Source organism: Sphaeramia orbicularis, chromosome 1 (assembly GCF_902148855.1).
Source record: "Sphaeramia orbicularis chromosome 1, fSphaOr1.1, whole genome shotgun sequence".
In the NCBI taxonomy this organism is placed as follows: domain Eukaryota; kingdom Metazoa; phylum Chordata; class Actinopteri; order Kurtiformes; family Apogonidae; genus Sphaeramia; species Sphaeramia orbicularis.
Window position 1 is genome coordinate 56090397 of NC_043957.1, and position 18366 is coordinate 56108762.

At 37.4% G+C, this 18366-nt stretch overlaps 1 protein-coding gene across 1 annotated transcript in view; it reads right to left on the bottom strand.

Annotated features, from left to right (window-relative positions):
• Positions 1-961: 961 nt before the first annotated feature.
• Positions 962-18366, bottom strand: part of LOC115426117 (insulin-like growth factor-binding protein 4) — a 32458-nt gene continuing 15053 nt past the window's right edge. Inside the window, exons 2-4 of the mRNA XM_030144098.1 lie at positions 8902-9065; positions 6692-6817; positions 962-4195 (exon numbers count right to left, since the gene is read on the bottom strand). Coding sequence (XP_029999958.1) covers positions 4058-4195; positions 6692-6817; positions 8902-9065 — 428 coding nt within the window. The 3' untranslated portion in view covers positions 962-4057. The remainder of the gene's footprint in view (positions 4196-6691; positions 6818-8901; positions 9066-18366) is intronic.

An 18366-nucleotide genomic window follows, 5' to 3' on the forward strand; every position in this document is an offset into this window, starting at 1 on the left:
CACTTAAAGGAAAAATTTGGAATTGTCATTCTTTGCAGGTTTTTATGATAGTATTTTACTGATCTGACCCACTTGAGACTAAAGTAGGGCTTTATATGGCCCCTAAAGTAAAAGAATTGACTGTTAATATCTTGAGTGTCATTTTTGCATTTCACAAATTCATCCTACGGGCCGGATCGGACCCTTTGGCGGGATGGATTTGGCCCCCATGTTTGACGCCTGTGTTCTAGAACATTGTTTCACCAGTAAAACTCATGGAGTTTGACGAATGACAGCAAATGGAGACACTTGTTTTTATGTTCAGTTAATGATATATTTTGCGTAAAAAAGTCACTTTTTCCTAATTTTTCTCTGTTTTCATGAGATATCTTTTGATGAACATACACATTGGTTAAATGTTCACTGAAAAAAGCAAAATGCAGAGGATAATATAATAAATGGCAATAAATCACTTGGAAGTTGTGACAAAAATAACTACGGGTCTTTAAGGGTTATATCGAAACTTTAGTCAGGGTCTACCAGTCCCAGATATAAAAAACATGCAGCTTTGTAAGTAAAATTTTTAGTTACTTTTCTGCTCATCCATGTGTTTTGCTTTAGGTGATTCAAAGCCTTGTGTATGAATGGTGTTATATAAATAAATTTGCCATGCCTTGCCTTATTTATTCACTATTGTTGGACTCATACAGCAATCTATTGCAACTACTACATGACTATATTCCTTGGATAACATGTTTTTCATAGTTCTCTCTATACTATATAAGCTCCTGGCAATCATTGTACCACAGTCGGTTTTATTGCAGCACATATCAGTTAAAGACATGTTTGGTACAATATTTTCATGGTTGTATGCACTATCCTGATATATGATATGATACAATGATAATCTGTGACAAGCTAAACTCTTCCACAAATATCATAGCTGAGCCTTGTTACAGCAAACAATAACACATAGATTCTTCGTTGTCTCTAAAGTGTTTTAATTGATGTATTACAATGTGTACAATTTCATCAGGTAAACATTTACAATGTAAATGGTCATCCCAACAGCTGAAACTACCTTCTGTCCTCTGATTACATCAGTAAAATTAATGGTCCTGCTCTGGATGAGATACACCAGACCTTAGATTTGTTTCCAACCCAAGTCCGTTTGTATGCATGCAGACATTATTTCATATGTCCTACACATTAACAGATAATTTTAAAGACAAACAGAAACAGTCTATTTTTGAGAAATGCAGTTACAGGTCAGTACAGCAACATTAAAATTCAAGCAAGGTAATATAGCTTAATGACACAATTTATGTAGTTAGAGGGCTTCAGCAAAATCAAAGCCAGAACCATTTGTCATTTCTCTTAAAGATTAACTACATTATTTATCACAGAGGTGTATTTTGTAACACTTCATTAGTAGATTGGATTTTTTTTTTATTTACAGTACATGCAGTTTGCTGAATGAGTAGAGATAGCTCTGGATACTTTGCTTCTAGTCTTTGGAAAACGTTTGAGAATATTTGGTTTTTTGTGTTTTTAGCTGTAGCAATAGTATGCCACCCATACCATCTATGACCCTGGGCCTGTGTTTTGGTGAACTGCCTTTGGGTAAAATATAATGTCTCCCAATCAAGGGAAGCAGGACATCCAAATATAGTGTTTTTCAGCAGGGATTCTTCGTTGACCCTTCAGTGACTAAAATTAATTTCATTTTTAGATGGGGACTCAATGTGTAGTTCTGACTGAGAGCAAGATCATATGTTCACCATCACACTTATCGGAGTCTTTAGGATTTAAAAATGATTCATCACAACAATTGTCAGTGTAAAAATAACTGATAATAATTACAAAATAAGCAAAAGAAATTTTGGGAAAGGGGTTCCATGAGGAAGCTGATTTGAATGTAATGGGACAGAAGTTTCAACTGCAAGAGTACAACAAATTCAATGTGGAATATGCAGCGGAGAACAAATTATATATATATATATATATATATATAAAATACTGAAAATAATAGTACTTGTGATGGCACTCTTCTTCAATGTGTTGTGCTCAGAGTCACATTCAAAGCTTTTTTCATCTGGTGACAGAAACAATAGCCTATCAGAGGATCACAGTCTGTCTAATTTTCCCCTTTATTTGTTTTAAATGAGCAACATATTCATTCCTTCTGCTCACACCAGACTATTACATTGAACTGTTTGAGCTGTTACATGCAGGAATTATTTTTTTCTTCTGGAATTTGTCCCTCTCTTTAGAGAAGCTGTGCAAAGGCACTAACTGACATAAAAACACCAACATCAATAATAACTCCTCACAAGTTGAATCTTGAATCTGAATAAGTCAATTAAAAACTGAAGTTCCTCCAGAGACCATGTTCATGTCTGGTTGTTAAACACCAGTTTTATCTTAAACCCATATTCATAACCACCTCTGTAGCATTTAATACAATCAAATGGCTACAGTAGAACCAGTCTAACCCACAGTGTATAAAATAGTTGAGGAGTTATGTCACTTGCACTGGGAATGCACTTAGAATAATAAGTGTATGTGTGATGCCAGTTTTGAGAGATTAACAGGAAATTATGGCTTCCACATAATCATCATGCGACCAAAGTCCTCCATTTAAAGCTTCGTGTTAGCAAGGAGTTGCTAGGCTGCTGGGAGGTGAACAGTTACTCAAAACTGTGGTCAGCAAAACCCTCAGCTGCAGTGATTGTGCAAAACCAGCATGGTATGTTACTTTTACATTAGGACACTAACATTGAACACACAAGGGCAGCTTCTGTCAGTACAGATGGTCACATTTAAGTGATCTGCTACTGCCACTTCTTTAAAATCCCAGTCGTTCATTTTATATTCAAAACGATGCCCTACAAGTGCAGAAGCTATTTTTTTGTCTTGTATTTTGGCACAATTTGTATATAGCACCACCAAAGTTCTGCCAAGCAGGCTGTTAGGAGAGAAATCCTGTACATTGAAGACTATTCATAAAAACATGAGTTAAACTGGCATCACTGCACCAGCTGGAGAAATAAGATTACACTATCAGCAGTGTACAGTGTTTGTGGGCCGGCTCTGCTGCCAGGCCTTCTGGACAACAATGCTAGAAAGAAGTCATGAGCAAAGACAGGGGGAAGCACAGTGAACAACAGTCGTGTAATGTGTTTGTTCTGCTCTCTCGGATAAGTTTCCAGACTAATCTCTGTCAAAGATATCACTTTTCACTTAGGTCTTGATGTTGTGAACAGCTATGGTTTAGCATTTGGTAATTCAAGGCGGGGGAATGTTGTGTTCTTTTGTGACCTTCTTCATTTTATCTGTTGTTCTCATCCCACCTTCACTGCTGCCCTTTTGTCGTCACTAAACTAGACTTTGTGTTAGACAACACACTTTCTGGTTGGTTTTCACCTACTTACAGAAGGGTGGGGTTTAGCACACGTAGGACAATACATTAACAATCTCACATCACAACCAGCAAGCAAACATGATCACATACAATACATGATTCTTGAAAATCTGTCCAGATTGTCCTGATGCAGTCATGTCAACTCATCTTCACCCCAGAAAGGCTGAATCTAATGCCAGCAGCTCTGGTATTATCTCAACTATGATCATACCTGGTTGAAATTTATTTGACATTTTTTTTAAGACTGAAGCATGTTAGACTAGAAAAAAACAAAATACATATCACAACTATCACAACTGTTGTCTGTGAGTTTGATCTGCACCTGTCACTTTAAAGCACATGTCTAAAGACTAACGGTCTTAAGTTCACATAGCAGAAACAATACACACCAAGTGCTCAAAAGACTCAAACAGATCTCATACTCTCGCACACAGAAACAAAATAGCAAAAGAACTCAATTCAATGGTTTCCTTTTTGTTTTGTGTAAACTTAAGTACCATTAGCCTCAAGTGAAGTGAGGCTGTGGGCAAAGTCCTTTCCATGTGTGGTTCTACTAATAAAGCACCAGTAGAATTCAGCTGGTCCTGTGTTCTCAATGCAACCCCCCCACAACACACACATACACACACATATATATATATATATATACACTTCTCAATCCCTCAAGGTGGCTGTCATTAACTGGTGGCAGTCCAAATCCCCTCGCAACTCCAGTGGGCCCGGCAGCCTCATGCCTGTCTTCTGATCCACGCACCAGCACTTCCCCCGCTGGCCATCGCGTGCAGGGTGGCACTGTGGGTGTAAGGAAACATATGTACCATCGACTTTTTTGTACTTTTTTATAAAATACTTTTTTGCGGTAACCTCATACCACATAAAATCCAGCAAGACTAGTTAACAATCTCAGAACAGCCCTGCCATGAAATGATTCCCAGTTGTCCCTCATGACCTGTGTTTTACTTTCCAATAGATTTTTATCACAGTGCAGTTTGAGTTAAACAGTAAACAGATGCCTGTGAATGCAAGCAGATACATTAACTACGTTACACAATCAGCTCAGTCTCCTGATCACTGGTGCCTTAGCAACGCATTTCTTTTTATCAGTGACTCAGGCTTTGATTGCAATATATGGCTCACAGCGGGCTTATCTTTACTTTTATGGTCACTCATTCTTTCACTCTTATCTGCAGTTGGCTAATCTTGCAAAAACAGAATAACAAAAAAAAAAAAAAAAGCCCCTGCATCCAAAAGATAATTGCATGCAATGCAGCAATGAAGTGATTATTGTCTAACTGTTTTGGGGAAAGCACTTTGAAGATATGTACATCAGTGGACTTCTGGAAGTAAATCACATTTTTATGTGAGATTAGAAAGATAGGACTTGGCAATAATACTCTCTAAATCTTATTGGAAAGAATATATTATTAATCTCAAACTGACAGGAACACAATAGTTCATCTGCTCCAGGCATGTATTGGCCAAGGGGTTGCAGATGCACTTGGAAAATAAATGTTTGAAATACAAACTGAAGTATTTTTATTTGTATTGGCACAATAAGTGTGTATCACAACATTTCATGGCCAAATCACGGCATTTGTAGCAATTCAATATCACTCTTAAAGTCTCTGGAATTTTGAAGTTGTTAAAGTGCATGTGTGATAGCCAAGTTCACTGTCTCATTAAGCAAAAAGATTTAAAGAAACTGACTGTGGCTTACACTGCCTAGAAACCAGCTCATTCTGCTGTTAGGGAAGGTTCTAATAGTTTGGGATTTTTCATTATAGTTTAGTTTTATTTAGTTTTGACTTTTTTTCTCTAATTCAGTTAGTTTTAATTCATTTTTAGAGCAGGTTTGCTGCTTTTTATTAGTTTTCATTTTTTTCTAAATGCTTAGTTTTAGTTTAGTTTTAGTATTAGTTTTAGGGTTCTTTTTTTTCTTAACAACTTTTCTCTTCTTCTCCGTCGTATTCAAATAAATCCCAGACAGGACTCTGCTGCTTTCTCCTTTAGTCTGCATGTTTCCAGGTAGAGTGGGGACCAGAAGACGACTCTTAATGACAAGTGACGACAAGTGACGGACCGTCAAGTTCCGTATGGTGCCGCTAGCTAAAATTGCTTGAGCGAAATAAATCACTTTCGTATCAATTCGACATTGACAAAGATGAAAACGAGGGGAATTTTATCCATAATTTTTATCAGTTTTAGTTAGTTTTGTAAACACACAATACAGTTTCAGTTAGTTATCATTTTTGTTTCTTTTAATTATAGTTTTTATTTATTTCAGTTAACAAAAATGTTTTTTCAATTCTAGTTTTTGGCATTTCGTTAGTTTTCGTTAATGATAATAACCTTGCTGTTAGGTTGCAAAAAATAATCCATCATACCGTATCTTGCTAGATAGTAGCCACAGAATGAGTGGGGCTTAGCATATTTCTAAAACGGTTTAAGTAGTTAAATAACTTGACAAGAAAATCAAAAATTTAGTAACATGTTAATAAATCACAGACCATGAATATGAAATATAAGATTCATTTTAGTCATCAAATAATATATACACCTCCACATTGATATTTTGGTGATGCATTTATTGTTGAATTATTTTTAGAAGCTAATATTGCAGGTTGTTTGAGAAATGACATCTTATATTTGACTTATTACCTCCGCCAAGGAGGTTATGTTTTTGCCGGCGTTGGTTTGTCTGTTTGTCTGTCTTACTATAAAAATGGCGAGGAAAAGGCAATTAACGATTTCTCTGTGGGAAACACCTACATTTTTAAGTGTTCTGATGCTCTGTCTCTCTTCTATGGTTAATTGCCTTTTCCTCTTTTCCATTTTTATAGTAACACACTACTTTCTGCAGTCCAATACTGTTCAAATAATGCTCCAACGGTATGGTACCAAAGTGTGTTCCACACTCCTTTTCTGCAGACAGAGGGGGTTGAAGGAATTCACACACGCTGGGACACCTGGAGGAATTAGTAGCACCAACTTTCCAGGTTGATCAACCTCCATTGCTGCAGAACTGCTTTAAGTTGTTAACCCATTTCTTCTTCGCCTTTTTGTGTAATTCTGAAATGTACATTATTTTTCAATTTTGTTAAACCTTACTTTTTTTTCTTTTTTTTTTTTACCTCTGGCAGTTCACTGCTTACCTTTGTACCATTTCAGGCTGTTCATTGGACTTGAACTGCTTGAATTTCAATACAAAACTGGAAAAATTGGGGTGTTCTAAAACTTTTGAACGGTAGTGTACTTTTTGACGTTGTCATATCGTGTCAAATCACTAACCTGTTTAGCATGGAAGTCGCCATTCTTGTCACAGTTGGGTATGGGGATCGTGAAGAGATCGTCATGTGTGCGAGTATTTGATGCCAGTCTGTCCAACGCCCTCTGCAGCTCTGCACGACATGGAGCCTGATGGAGACAAGACAGGAATGGGTATTTTTTTAACTTACAGTAGGGGTCGGATTTTGATCAAATGTAAAACTTAACCACTGCTGTTAAATAGACATCATTGAGCCCATTTACATCCACACTAATACTCCGATAATTATCATTTTCCAATTTCTGGAGTTATTAGTGATCATGTAAACAGTATAATCGGATACGCTTTATCAGATAAAAGCAGTAATCTGATGATGAGAAATTGGATTAACACACCTGGATTTTCACCAATACTCTGTCTTCCTGCATATATACAGATTAATCTAATTTATTTCATTCATTTACACATGTGTAAACACAATTACAATCATAGAAAACAGAGGTTGCGTAGTCGAATGTGAGCTGAGGATAATAACAGGAAGTTTGAGTTTACCATCACTATGTACGTACGTACTCCAAAAGGAATCCAATCATGGACTCGAGCATCTAAACCAGGGTTTATGCAGTGCAAGTAAACGCATCAGATCTGATCATTACAGTGTTCTGATTATTCCCAGTAATCAGATTGTTATGGTCATGCAGGCTCATTGATGCCAGTAATATAATAATAATAATAATAATAATAATAATAATAATAATAATAATGGATTATATTTATATAGCACTTTTCTATGAACACATACTCAAAGCACGCACAGAGCATATATAAGAGCAACCAATTGGCCTAAAGCACAGGTGTCAAACATGCGGCCCAGGGGCCAAATCTGGCCTGCCAAAGGGTCCAGTCCGGCCCTTGGGATGAAGTTGTGAAATGCAAAAATTACACTAAGATATTAACAATCCTTTTAGTTCAGGTTCCACATTCAGACCAATTCAATCTCAAGTGGGCAGGATTCAGTAAAATACTATCATAGTAACATATAAATAATGACAACTCCTAATTTTCCTCTTTGTAAATGTAAATATTTTCATGTATTTACACTAAAACAAAGTATAATTTTGCAAAAAATGTGAATAACCTGAACAAATATGAACAACCTGAAATGTCTTAAGTGAAGTCAGTACAATTTTAACAATATTCTGCCTGTTACTAAATGTTTTGTGTGTTTGTAGATCCACTGTGGTCTTTAAGTTATAATGTACGTATGTGAATGATAAACTGAGGCAGAATATTGTTAAAATTACACTTATTTTTTCAGTTTGTTCATGTTATTCACATTGTTTAAAAGGATACTTCGCAAATGTAAACCTTCTCATAATGTAAATTCACTTTTTTTGCTCTAAAACATAGAGAAAAGTTTGGAGTTGACATTATTTATATAGTATTGTGTTATTATTTTACTTCAGATCAAATTTAGCTGAATGTGGCCCCTGAACTAAAATGAGCTTGACACCCCTGGCCTAAAGCATCTAAAGCCATAATGGGATTTTACAGCAGAGAATATGTTGATACTTTTTGGCTATAGTGAAGGATTAAGAAAAAATTTTACTTGTAGTGTCAATTTGCTGAACTCATGGCCTTTGTTGTAAAGAAAGTATATATTTTCAATGTTGTTATGGAGCAAGAGATGCATCCAGCAAGTCAGCTTCAACAGTATTCATCATTCTGGCATGTGCCTGGATTAACTTCAGCTTCATTTTCCACAAATACATTGAACAAGGAAAATAAAAATCCATCCTAATTATTTTGGTTGTGGTAAACCTGCCTGGGTGGGCGTCCCAAATAATGTCTGCATGTGGAAGACTCAAGATTATGTGCATTTTTGTAACATATTGCTGTTATAGGAATGTTCAAAATGTGGTTAAACCAGTCTGTTCCTTATTAAAGGGGCTATTTTGATCCTGGTCTTGCCCATGTTAAATCAGCAATTTACAAGCTAATGTTAAGCTAAGTATGCACCTGTATTTTGTTTCACAGTACCACAGTTAAATGTTACGGTCTCTAAAGAAGTAATTTGTATAATTTATAACCTGACTGTTGCGCTTTTGACTTTACAGTGATAAATCCTTAATGTAAAACACCTGCTGGAGCCGAGTCATGCACTGCACTCTGGGAGGGGGGAGGGTTGGGGGGGTGTCAGTCCAACTGATAACATGTTTGATTATTTTTTTACCAGCGCTGCCTTGGTCTCCTCCCTGGCGGCGTTGCTTCTCTGATTTGTGGATTTGGGAGGGTGCCGGGCCAGGGTCTTCTGTATGCAGCGTTTGTCCTGGGGGCTGCACCGGATATTGCTGTTGTTTGGGTGTTCGATGATGATCTCATCCTGCCTGTCCATTGCTATAAATGAAGGAAACAGTGTTAAATCTTTAAATTCAGCAAAAAGGTGAACAATGTGGTGTCAGGATTAGGGATGGGAATCGATAAGAATTTAACGATTCCAATTCCATTATCGATTTTGCTTATCAATCCGATTCCTTATCGATTCTCTAATCGATTCTCATTGGGTGAGGGAATAAAAGAGTACAAACAGGTGTGTTTGCATTAACTGTCTTTTATATTTCCATCTCTGCACAAAAAATATAACATATGCAGTATGTACAAATAATAACAGATAACGACGGGCCCAGTTTTGGGGGGGGGGGTTAGGTTACAGTGAAAGTGAAACTAAAGATGCTTTCCTAATTCCTCTATTGCCGCATTTCTACATGTGGAACCGGTTCGACTCTGCTCGTCTCCTGTTGTTGTGCACCTCATTTCCTTTCCCCTACCTTCGAAAACTTGTATTTGAGGGGGTACGACGTTTGTTGCCCGCACCAGAACCGGAACTGGGCCCGGATGACGGCCTGGTGTTCACTCTGCTGCTAGATTCACAAGCGCTGTTAAGTATCGTATCAAATATGTGACATTCCTGTAAATGAATCACATGCTGTGGACAAATGTTTGAGGATATTGGAGGGATTCCACCCTTTTGAAGAAATGGAAGCTTTGACAGTGTTCCAGTGGACCTGGTGTCGTACTTTTGGACCGGTTCTGCCTCAACACCATGTTGGCTACATTCTGACCAAAACAATGCAGCGTACACGTGATGTCATCGCGCATGCGCAACGAAGGCAGAATCGATAAGCAGAATCGTTAAGCAGGCAGGCAAACGATTCTAAGGAATCGAGCTACTGGGATCCGGTTCTCAAAAAGAACCGGTTCTTGATTCCCATCCCTAGTCAGGATTGTTATATAAACTGTGTTGGGAAGTTTATTTTATAAATGTTCGGCCAGAGGTTAAACCATAGTAGATTGTTACAAGCTGATATAGTTTAGAGCAGGAAAAGGCTCTCACCCTTACTCTTCCCTGAAAGGAAATCAAATCTTTTGGAAATGAACAATTGGTGATTTTATTAGTCTCTGGATGAGTATTAAAAAAAAAAAGTCATTAATCAATAAAACTGGAACTTAACATCAGAGTAGCCATGAAAATGGTTTGGTTCAATTTGTTTGAGCCATTATTTTCTTCAAATCAGTGGTGAGGCAACAGGTTCTACCAGTACCATCCATCCTGATTTACATTTCAAGTCACTTTGTTGAAATCAAGGTTTTTATCATTAACGAAAAGTAATGAAATGACGAAAACTAGAATTGTAAAAACATTTTCGTTAACTGAAATACATAAAAACTATAATTAAAAGAAAAAAACGTTAACTAACTGAAACTGTATTGTGTGCTTACAAAACTAACTAAAATGTAAAAAAAAAAAAAAATTCTGGATAAAATTCCCTGTTTTTTTCTTTGTCAATGTCGGATTGATACAAAATCGATTTATTTCCCTCAAGCAATTTTAGCTAGCAGCACCATACGGTCCGTCACTTGTCGTCACTCATGGTTTCCAGTCGTCTTCTGGTCCCCACTCTACCTGGAAACATGGAGACTAAAGTTGGGAGAAAGCAGCAGAGTCCTGTCTGGGATTTATGTGAGTATGACGGTGAAGAAGATAAAAGATATAAAAAAAAAAACTAAACTAAAACTAAGCAATTAGAAAACAACAAAAACTAATAAAAACTAGCAAACCTGCTCTAAAAACAAATTAAAACTGAATTAGAGAAAAAAAAAAAGTCTAAACTAAATAAAAAAGTATAATGAAAAATCCCAAACTATTAGAACCTTGGTTGAAATTCATTCATTTATTGATTGATTCATCTTCTGAACCCGTTTAATCCTCACTAGGGTCACGGGGGGTGCTGGAGCCTATCCCAGCTACTTATGGGGGAAGGTGGGGTACACCCTGGATGAGCCACCAGTTCATCGCAGGGCCGACATATAGAGACGAACAACCAATCCCTCTCACATTCACACCTATGGGCACTTTTAGGTTGACCAATTAACCTATCAGTGCATGTCTTTGGATGGTGGGAGGAGCCAGAGTACCTGGAGAGAACCCACGCAAACACGGAGAGAACGTACAAACTCCACACAGAAATGTCCCTGGTTGAAATTATACCTGAGACCTTCTTGCTGTGAGGCGACAGTGCCACCCTATAACCCCAAATGTATCATATTTGATACATGACTTTTGAAGCCCTCTACATGATCAGTGTGATTTTTTTTTTTCTTGAAAAATCTGATGTGTACAATTAGATACATGCATTACACGGATAATCCACCAGGGGGAGGAACTTGTTCACCAGAGGCCTTTCCAGTGATGCTACAAGACTGTCATTAATGAGGAAGAAGGCAGAACTTTACCAATTTTGAAAAGGAATTACCAATTTGTTAGACATGTTTGTGTTATATTGTTTTTGTTAGTTCAAAAATAATAATATTTGAGCACTGAGACCCAATGTATCAAATATGATACAAAATTGAAAATCATACATGGAAATTGATATTAGAAAAAACAACAACATTTTTTTGGTTGTTTAGAAGGACCAATAAAGGCTCCAGTTTCAAAGAATTGGAATTTTCTGTCAATGATTTAATGGTTCCGACTTTACAGGGGTCAATTATTTCATTAAAGTAATGTACTCAGTACATTAGATTACGTTTTGATTACTGTTCAAACAAATGTTATAAGCCAAAACACTGAAATACTGAGAACACAATCTTTTCATCTTGTTGAGTAGAATAAAACTCTGGTGACAACTTTTATTATTTTACACTCACGTGTTGTTTTTATCTCGCTGTGTATTCATTTCCCTTTCATTGTGACATGAATGACAAATAATTACAATTTAATGAATTTAATGGAAACATGCATATTTTTGATTTATCTATTTGGACACAAATTTGACAGTCCTTTTACCAAGTGATTCTGCAGCAGACATGAAATCAGAATTTGGGGTAGACTCTGTTCATTGAATGATTTGCTGTGGTGTCATATGTTGAGCAGAAGCTGCTTCTCCTTAACCGCATACATAGCGTCCTGTACAGCTGATGAAGCTGGTGAAATGTAGGCTAAAAATGAGGCCAAGATAACCTCAAGGACACTGAGCCATGATCCTGCTCTGGTGGGTACCTCAGCTCTCACCCTGGTACTTTTCCTGTACTGCAGCCATTCCACGGGTACTGAGGTGAATTAAATGGTACCCCCCCTGTTCTGCCACCCTCTGTATATTTTGGTCTGTGCCACATTCACCTTTGCATCCCTATAATCCTGCAGTAAAGTGGCCCTGAAGGCAGCCAGCTGCTTCCTCAGGAAATGCCCCCCCTCCCTTTTTTATTCTCCACCCCTCCACAACAATCTCAGCTTGTACCAGATGGAGGTTGATAGAGGGTATTTGCACTGTCACAAGTGGGTGCACCGGGGTGTGTGTGCTGCTTAGCCCCTCAGGGAGGCTCCAAATGGGCAAAAGAATAAAGCCTGTGTTGTCCGTCTCTGTGCACATGCATGTTTCCTTTCACCTGTGGATTGTGAGACTTGGCAGTTCTGGGCTTTGTACTTTCTGCTCATAACCTGCAGCCTTTTACAGATTGGCACTGAAATCAAAGCACTTTAAATGGCAGTTTTACCATCTTCAAGCTGTACTCACTCAGATCAGTGAACCAGATCTGAGCTCTGGTTAATATCAAAGGTCACTGCCAGGCATCCATCTAATTGCTGCTGGCACAGAGACAATAAAGGTGGGTGGGTGGGGGGGGGGGGGGGTCAGCCTTGGCCATTTTCCCTTAAAGGCCTTTTACGGCTCAGCTACAGGCATTAGATGGTGGATGGTTTGTCATATACTTTGGCTCTGCTTTGCTTGTCTTTGGGGAAGTGTGTCCTGTCTGTTCGTAAATTTAGTCCGGTTGCTTATCAGCACTTTCTTCCATAAGCCACAAGGTTTTAGCTGTTTCTTTAGAGGTTATTTCTCTTCTTTCGCTAGTACACCCTTTTCTGAGTCCATGCTTTTACAGGGCGAGCCCAAGTGATTTAGAAGTGGGTCAGGGGTGGCATGTCCTGTTTGCTACCACTGCTGTTTTCCATGGAGGAAGTCGCCACTTCTCTCTGTGGTTTCATTTGATTTGGAACAGCAGCATTGGCTTTTAAAATATAATTTTACATTGTATTATCACCCCCTAAAGAGCTGACAGTGCAGTCCAAGTTACAGGTGGGCAGAAAAGATAAAGACAGGGTTGACTAGCCTTCACCTGTCTCCTTTGGTCAAACTAAACCAGACACAGACACACACAAGGCTGCTACTTGTCTAAACAGAAAATGGTGCAGTATGAAGAGAATGCAGTGCATTTAACCAGCTGGTACTTTATGGTCTATGATCTCATTATCAGTGTTTTATATTAAATACGCTTTCTGCCAGTAAATTATGTTGCAAGGGATAATTTCCTTTCTTTACGTATAAATTTGCTAACGTTTATTCAGTGCTGTTATTTGATTCAAATTAAACAGTTGCACGTAAAATTCAATGTTAATGATACTTAAGAGAATATGATGATAGACTCTATACGACAGTGGTTCCCAACCTATTTTGGCTCGTGACCCCATTTTAACATCACAGATTTCTGGCAACCCCAGACATTCGAAATGGAGACTTATTTAAAATGCTAATATTAATTTGTTTTTGATCATGTAATAGTTTGCTATACTATGTTGCAAAAAAAGGTTAATTTTAGAGGACATTTAGGCTTTTTAATTTTAATTTCCTTGGTCAGGATATGTACAGTCAGTCCAGCTTGTATTTACAAGGCTGCAAATTAATACTAAACAAACAAGAACTCAAACTATGAATTATGAAAGAGCTGCAGCATCTGAAACCGACCACAATGAACATTTGACAGATAAACAGAACCACAGTTCTGCAGTTTCAGCTTCGAAGTTTGTCATGTCTTATGGATTGTGATTGTCTCTATCAACTCACCATATATTTTTTATTACTAAGTTGTTTTTTTATTAATGACTTTAAATTTCAGGCGATCCCATTTGAATTCCAGGCGACCCCATGTGCGGTCCCAACCCCAAGGTTGAAAAACACTGCTTTAAGATATTGATGGTGCGGCTGTGATGTTGGCTTTTGGACTTCTGATGCCAGGAATTTACCCTTTGGCTGTTGTCATCTCAGCTGTTTGAAGCTAGAACTGAAACAATGTTAGTGTCATGTGTTGATCACAACTTCAGCCATGGTGTCTGTCTTGACTGAAGTTGTTTAATTCAATAAACAGAAGCTCTGAAACACTGAACCAGACAGGTGAGTGAACTGTCAATCAAAGCATTTTATTTATTATGAGACTGTCTAATTAATAGATCAGAAATTTAAAAATGAACCAGAACATTGATCAGAGAGTCCAAACACAGTGAGTAAGACTGGAATGACTCTTGAAAGAAAAATATGGTGGTTATATATTTTTAGTGTAAGTCCATGTGAACTAGGGGTTTTTTTGGTGGAGCATCTCGTGACTTTCAGTGGTATTACACATTAACATACTTCACTTTTGATTTCTAGTCTTTGACCCATTCACAAGCAGCTACATGAGGTGGGTGATTGTTTTGAAATATGTTCATGTTGAAATTTCTCATACTGTATATGTGAACTGTACACTGATCAGGTCAGTATACAGCAATGTGTCCAGAAAGCTTTATTTTATAAAATTTAATAAATTCCAGACCAGCTACTTAACTGATAAAATACTCTTAGCTGCAGATTCCAACTAACTAAATACCCTGCACAGCCTCATCCCTTCCCTCACCTATGATGGCCTACATTACAGCCTCATAATGAAATCATAATGCTTCTTATCATTGTATGACAGACAGCGATATATAGGTAGATACTTTTTTTTTTTTTTAATCCTGAGGGAAATTCAAGTATTCAGCAGCTTTGCATACAGCACCAGAAGGCAAAACAGACAAAACAAATTGAGCCATCACAGGCAGGATAGTAACCAGATTAACAATAAGGTTAGTATATACTCTAAAAAAAACTTACTCTAAAAAACTTTGTGTACAATACTGTAAACAAAACACTTCTAATTTAAAAATCTGTAAAAAAAAAAAAAAAAAAAAAAAACAACAACAAAAACTAAATGTATTGTCAATGTATGATGATATGCTAAACAAAATATAATTATCAGTGTTCCGTTTCTCTAGTTCCAGCCCCCTAGCCATCTAAATCATATACACTGAACCTTTAAATAGTCATTGTTACCTCTCAGTTTCTGCTTTTGGAAATGCATTTGGTCATCGAAAACGTGAACGTCATTCACTATGGGTGAAAAAGCCAAGTCTGATATGTACAAATACTGTCGTTAGCACATTAAGTCCATATTATGAGTTCATTTTATGTCTGTTGTTTATATTTTCCTTTGTCTCTTGGGAACAGAGCGCAAAACTGATCTTTGCAACAATGATGGAAAGTGTTCATCAGCCTATAAATTCCATCTGCAGTGGCTTTAAAGCTGCAGTTGTAAATGACAAAGACAAATAGCTTCGTCAAATAAATATTTAGTTATCTTCATCAAGAGTGGCAGAGTGCTTTCCTGTTGTTTATACTTGTACTAGCAAGATCTTGGAAGTAAACCAAAGGAGAGTTCATTATGTGAGAGCTTTGGACCGAGGGATGGCCCAGTAGTAGAGCAGTTACATCGCATTCCCAGTTCAAGTCCAGGTTTGGAAACTTTGTTCTGTTTCATCCCACATCTCTCTGGCTTTGTTTGCAACATACTCTCACTATCCCCCTGTCAAATAATTTACTGGACTAGTGATGTATAGCTGTAGACAGGGGCGGACTTGGGCAAAGAAGCAGATTAGGAATTTGTACCTAACCGGCCCACTCAAAACCACAGTTATCTGGCCTGCCACTCCTAAAACTAGTGTAGCATATGTGTTATTACAAAGATACAAAGGCTAATATGTATTGTGTAAATACTATTAAAGGTCTACGTCAGGGGTGTCAAACTCATTTTGGTTCAGGGCCATATTTAACCCAATTTGATCTCACGTGGGCCAGACCAGTAAAATAATGACTTAACCTATAAATAATGACAAATCCAAGTTTTTCTTCTTGGTTTAGTACAAAAAAAAAACAATTAAATTATGAAAATATTTACATTTTACAAAAACAGATGTGAATAACCTGAAAAAACAGAAATATAGTTTGAAAAATTAGTGCAATTTTAACAATATTATGCCTCGACTTATTATTTATACATGCACATTTACATACAGTGTTACATAAACATTTGGTAACAGGCAGAATATTGTTAAATTTTGAAGTTTGGAACTAAAATTTGAACAATTTCTACAATATTCCATCTCTTATTATTAATACAACTACAGATCACAGTGGATCCATAAATGCACAAAACATTTAGTAACAGGCAGAATATTGTTCAAATTGCACATTTCAGGTTGTTCATTTTTGTTTTTATTTATGTATTTATTTGCATTTTATTGTGAAAGAATAGTTTTGCAAATGTAAAGGTTTTCACAATGTAATGTTATTTTTTTCACTTAAATTTTTCCCACATAATTTTTCACAAAGAAAATTTGTCGTTATCATTATTTATGGGTTAGTGTGTTGTTATTTTTCTGTAGATCACATCGGTCTGTATGTGGAACCTGAACCAAAATGATTTGGACAACCTGGACTGTTCAAGTTAATTTTTGCACTTTCATCCCGCAGATTGGAATGGAACCTTTGGCGGGCTGGATTTAGCCCCCGGGCCACATGTTTGACATCTGTGGTCTATGTAATGTTGTAACACAGTAATTATATGGTAATAGGCTAGCGACCAGAAGACTAGGATCGGCTCTGGGAGAGAGAGGCAGAGACTGAACGTTTGCTTTTAAATTGGTTCCATATATTGAAAATAAGATCAATAACACCATGTAACAAGCAGCACATCAGTGAATGGCTATTCAAAACAATGGTTCAGAACTTCAACTGAACACAGAATTCCACACAATATTCAAATTTGTATTCAGTAACTGCTTTGACAAAACAAAGAGGATTGAGAGAGTCCGCAAAACATAAGGTCCGCCCACCAACAGTTTGTTACCCACGTTGGGTATTTTATGGAAGTGAGTCCATGTGTCCAGAAAATGCAACAGAGTTTGTATGGGGGAAAATGTTTTGGACGTGGGTGGTGGCAAAACGAGTATGTGTGGGGGAGTCTAAAGAGTGTTTGCGGGCTGCAAGGAGTCCTCCTACCGGCCCATCTGCAGGAAGAGTGGATCTTCACACATGGTAAGTGCAGTAGTCTTTAGGCTCGAGGCCTGCTTCGTTAGCTCGCCATCTATCAACATATCAGACAACCTGGGCTGTGTAGAGGACAGGACCAAATTACTAAACAAGTCAATAATCTACATCTAGTGTGCACATTATTACATAAATAATACAAACTGTATTAAATTCTCCACATTCAATCAATAATACATTCATTCAATCAACAATACATCAATATACAAAAGTGATCAATCTACCATATTAACATGAAATCATTGTATCACATTTGAAATAAATAATGTGCAATATTATTCATTGAATTTAATCAGTTATATCGTTAATACTTAATAATATGGACGCAATAACAAAATTTGTCAGCACCATGACTCAAAGCTAATGAATATGAACATGAAGCTATGGATAACATTTCATTTAGAAGTCACATTTGTCGAAACGGCATCAGTGTTGTCAAAATGAGCGGCTAACCACGACATCCATATTAAAGCAATGGGCCGCAGCTAGGCTAACGCAGCTAACCACGTCCATATAAACCAATGGGCTGTGGCTAAGCTAATGCGGCTAACTAAGTTCATATAAACCAGTGGTCTGCAGCTAGGCTAATGCTAAAAACAACCTTTTGTCTCACCAACTCTGTGATAACACAGTTCACGCAGGTGCTCTTTGACATGGCTCAGGTTAAAGTAGACTCCTCCGAAACATTACAAGGTGTACACTGAGTATCAACTCACAGAAAGGTGTAAAAAAGCAAAAAAAATTATTTTTAAACTGGCCTGCAGCGCGCTTCTCCTCCAGCGTCCCCACTACATCTGAATGATTGAACCACTGTGGAGTGATTATACGGGAAACTCAACTGGGTGGAGGCGGACAGGCCCAGGTGACTTTCTCACAAGAAGTCATGGAGATACCGTGAGATTTTGACCGCAGGTATATTCAAGTGGAAGCGGAGAAAATGACAAGGAGACAGGATTTATCCC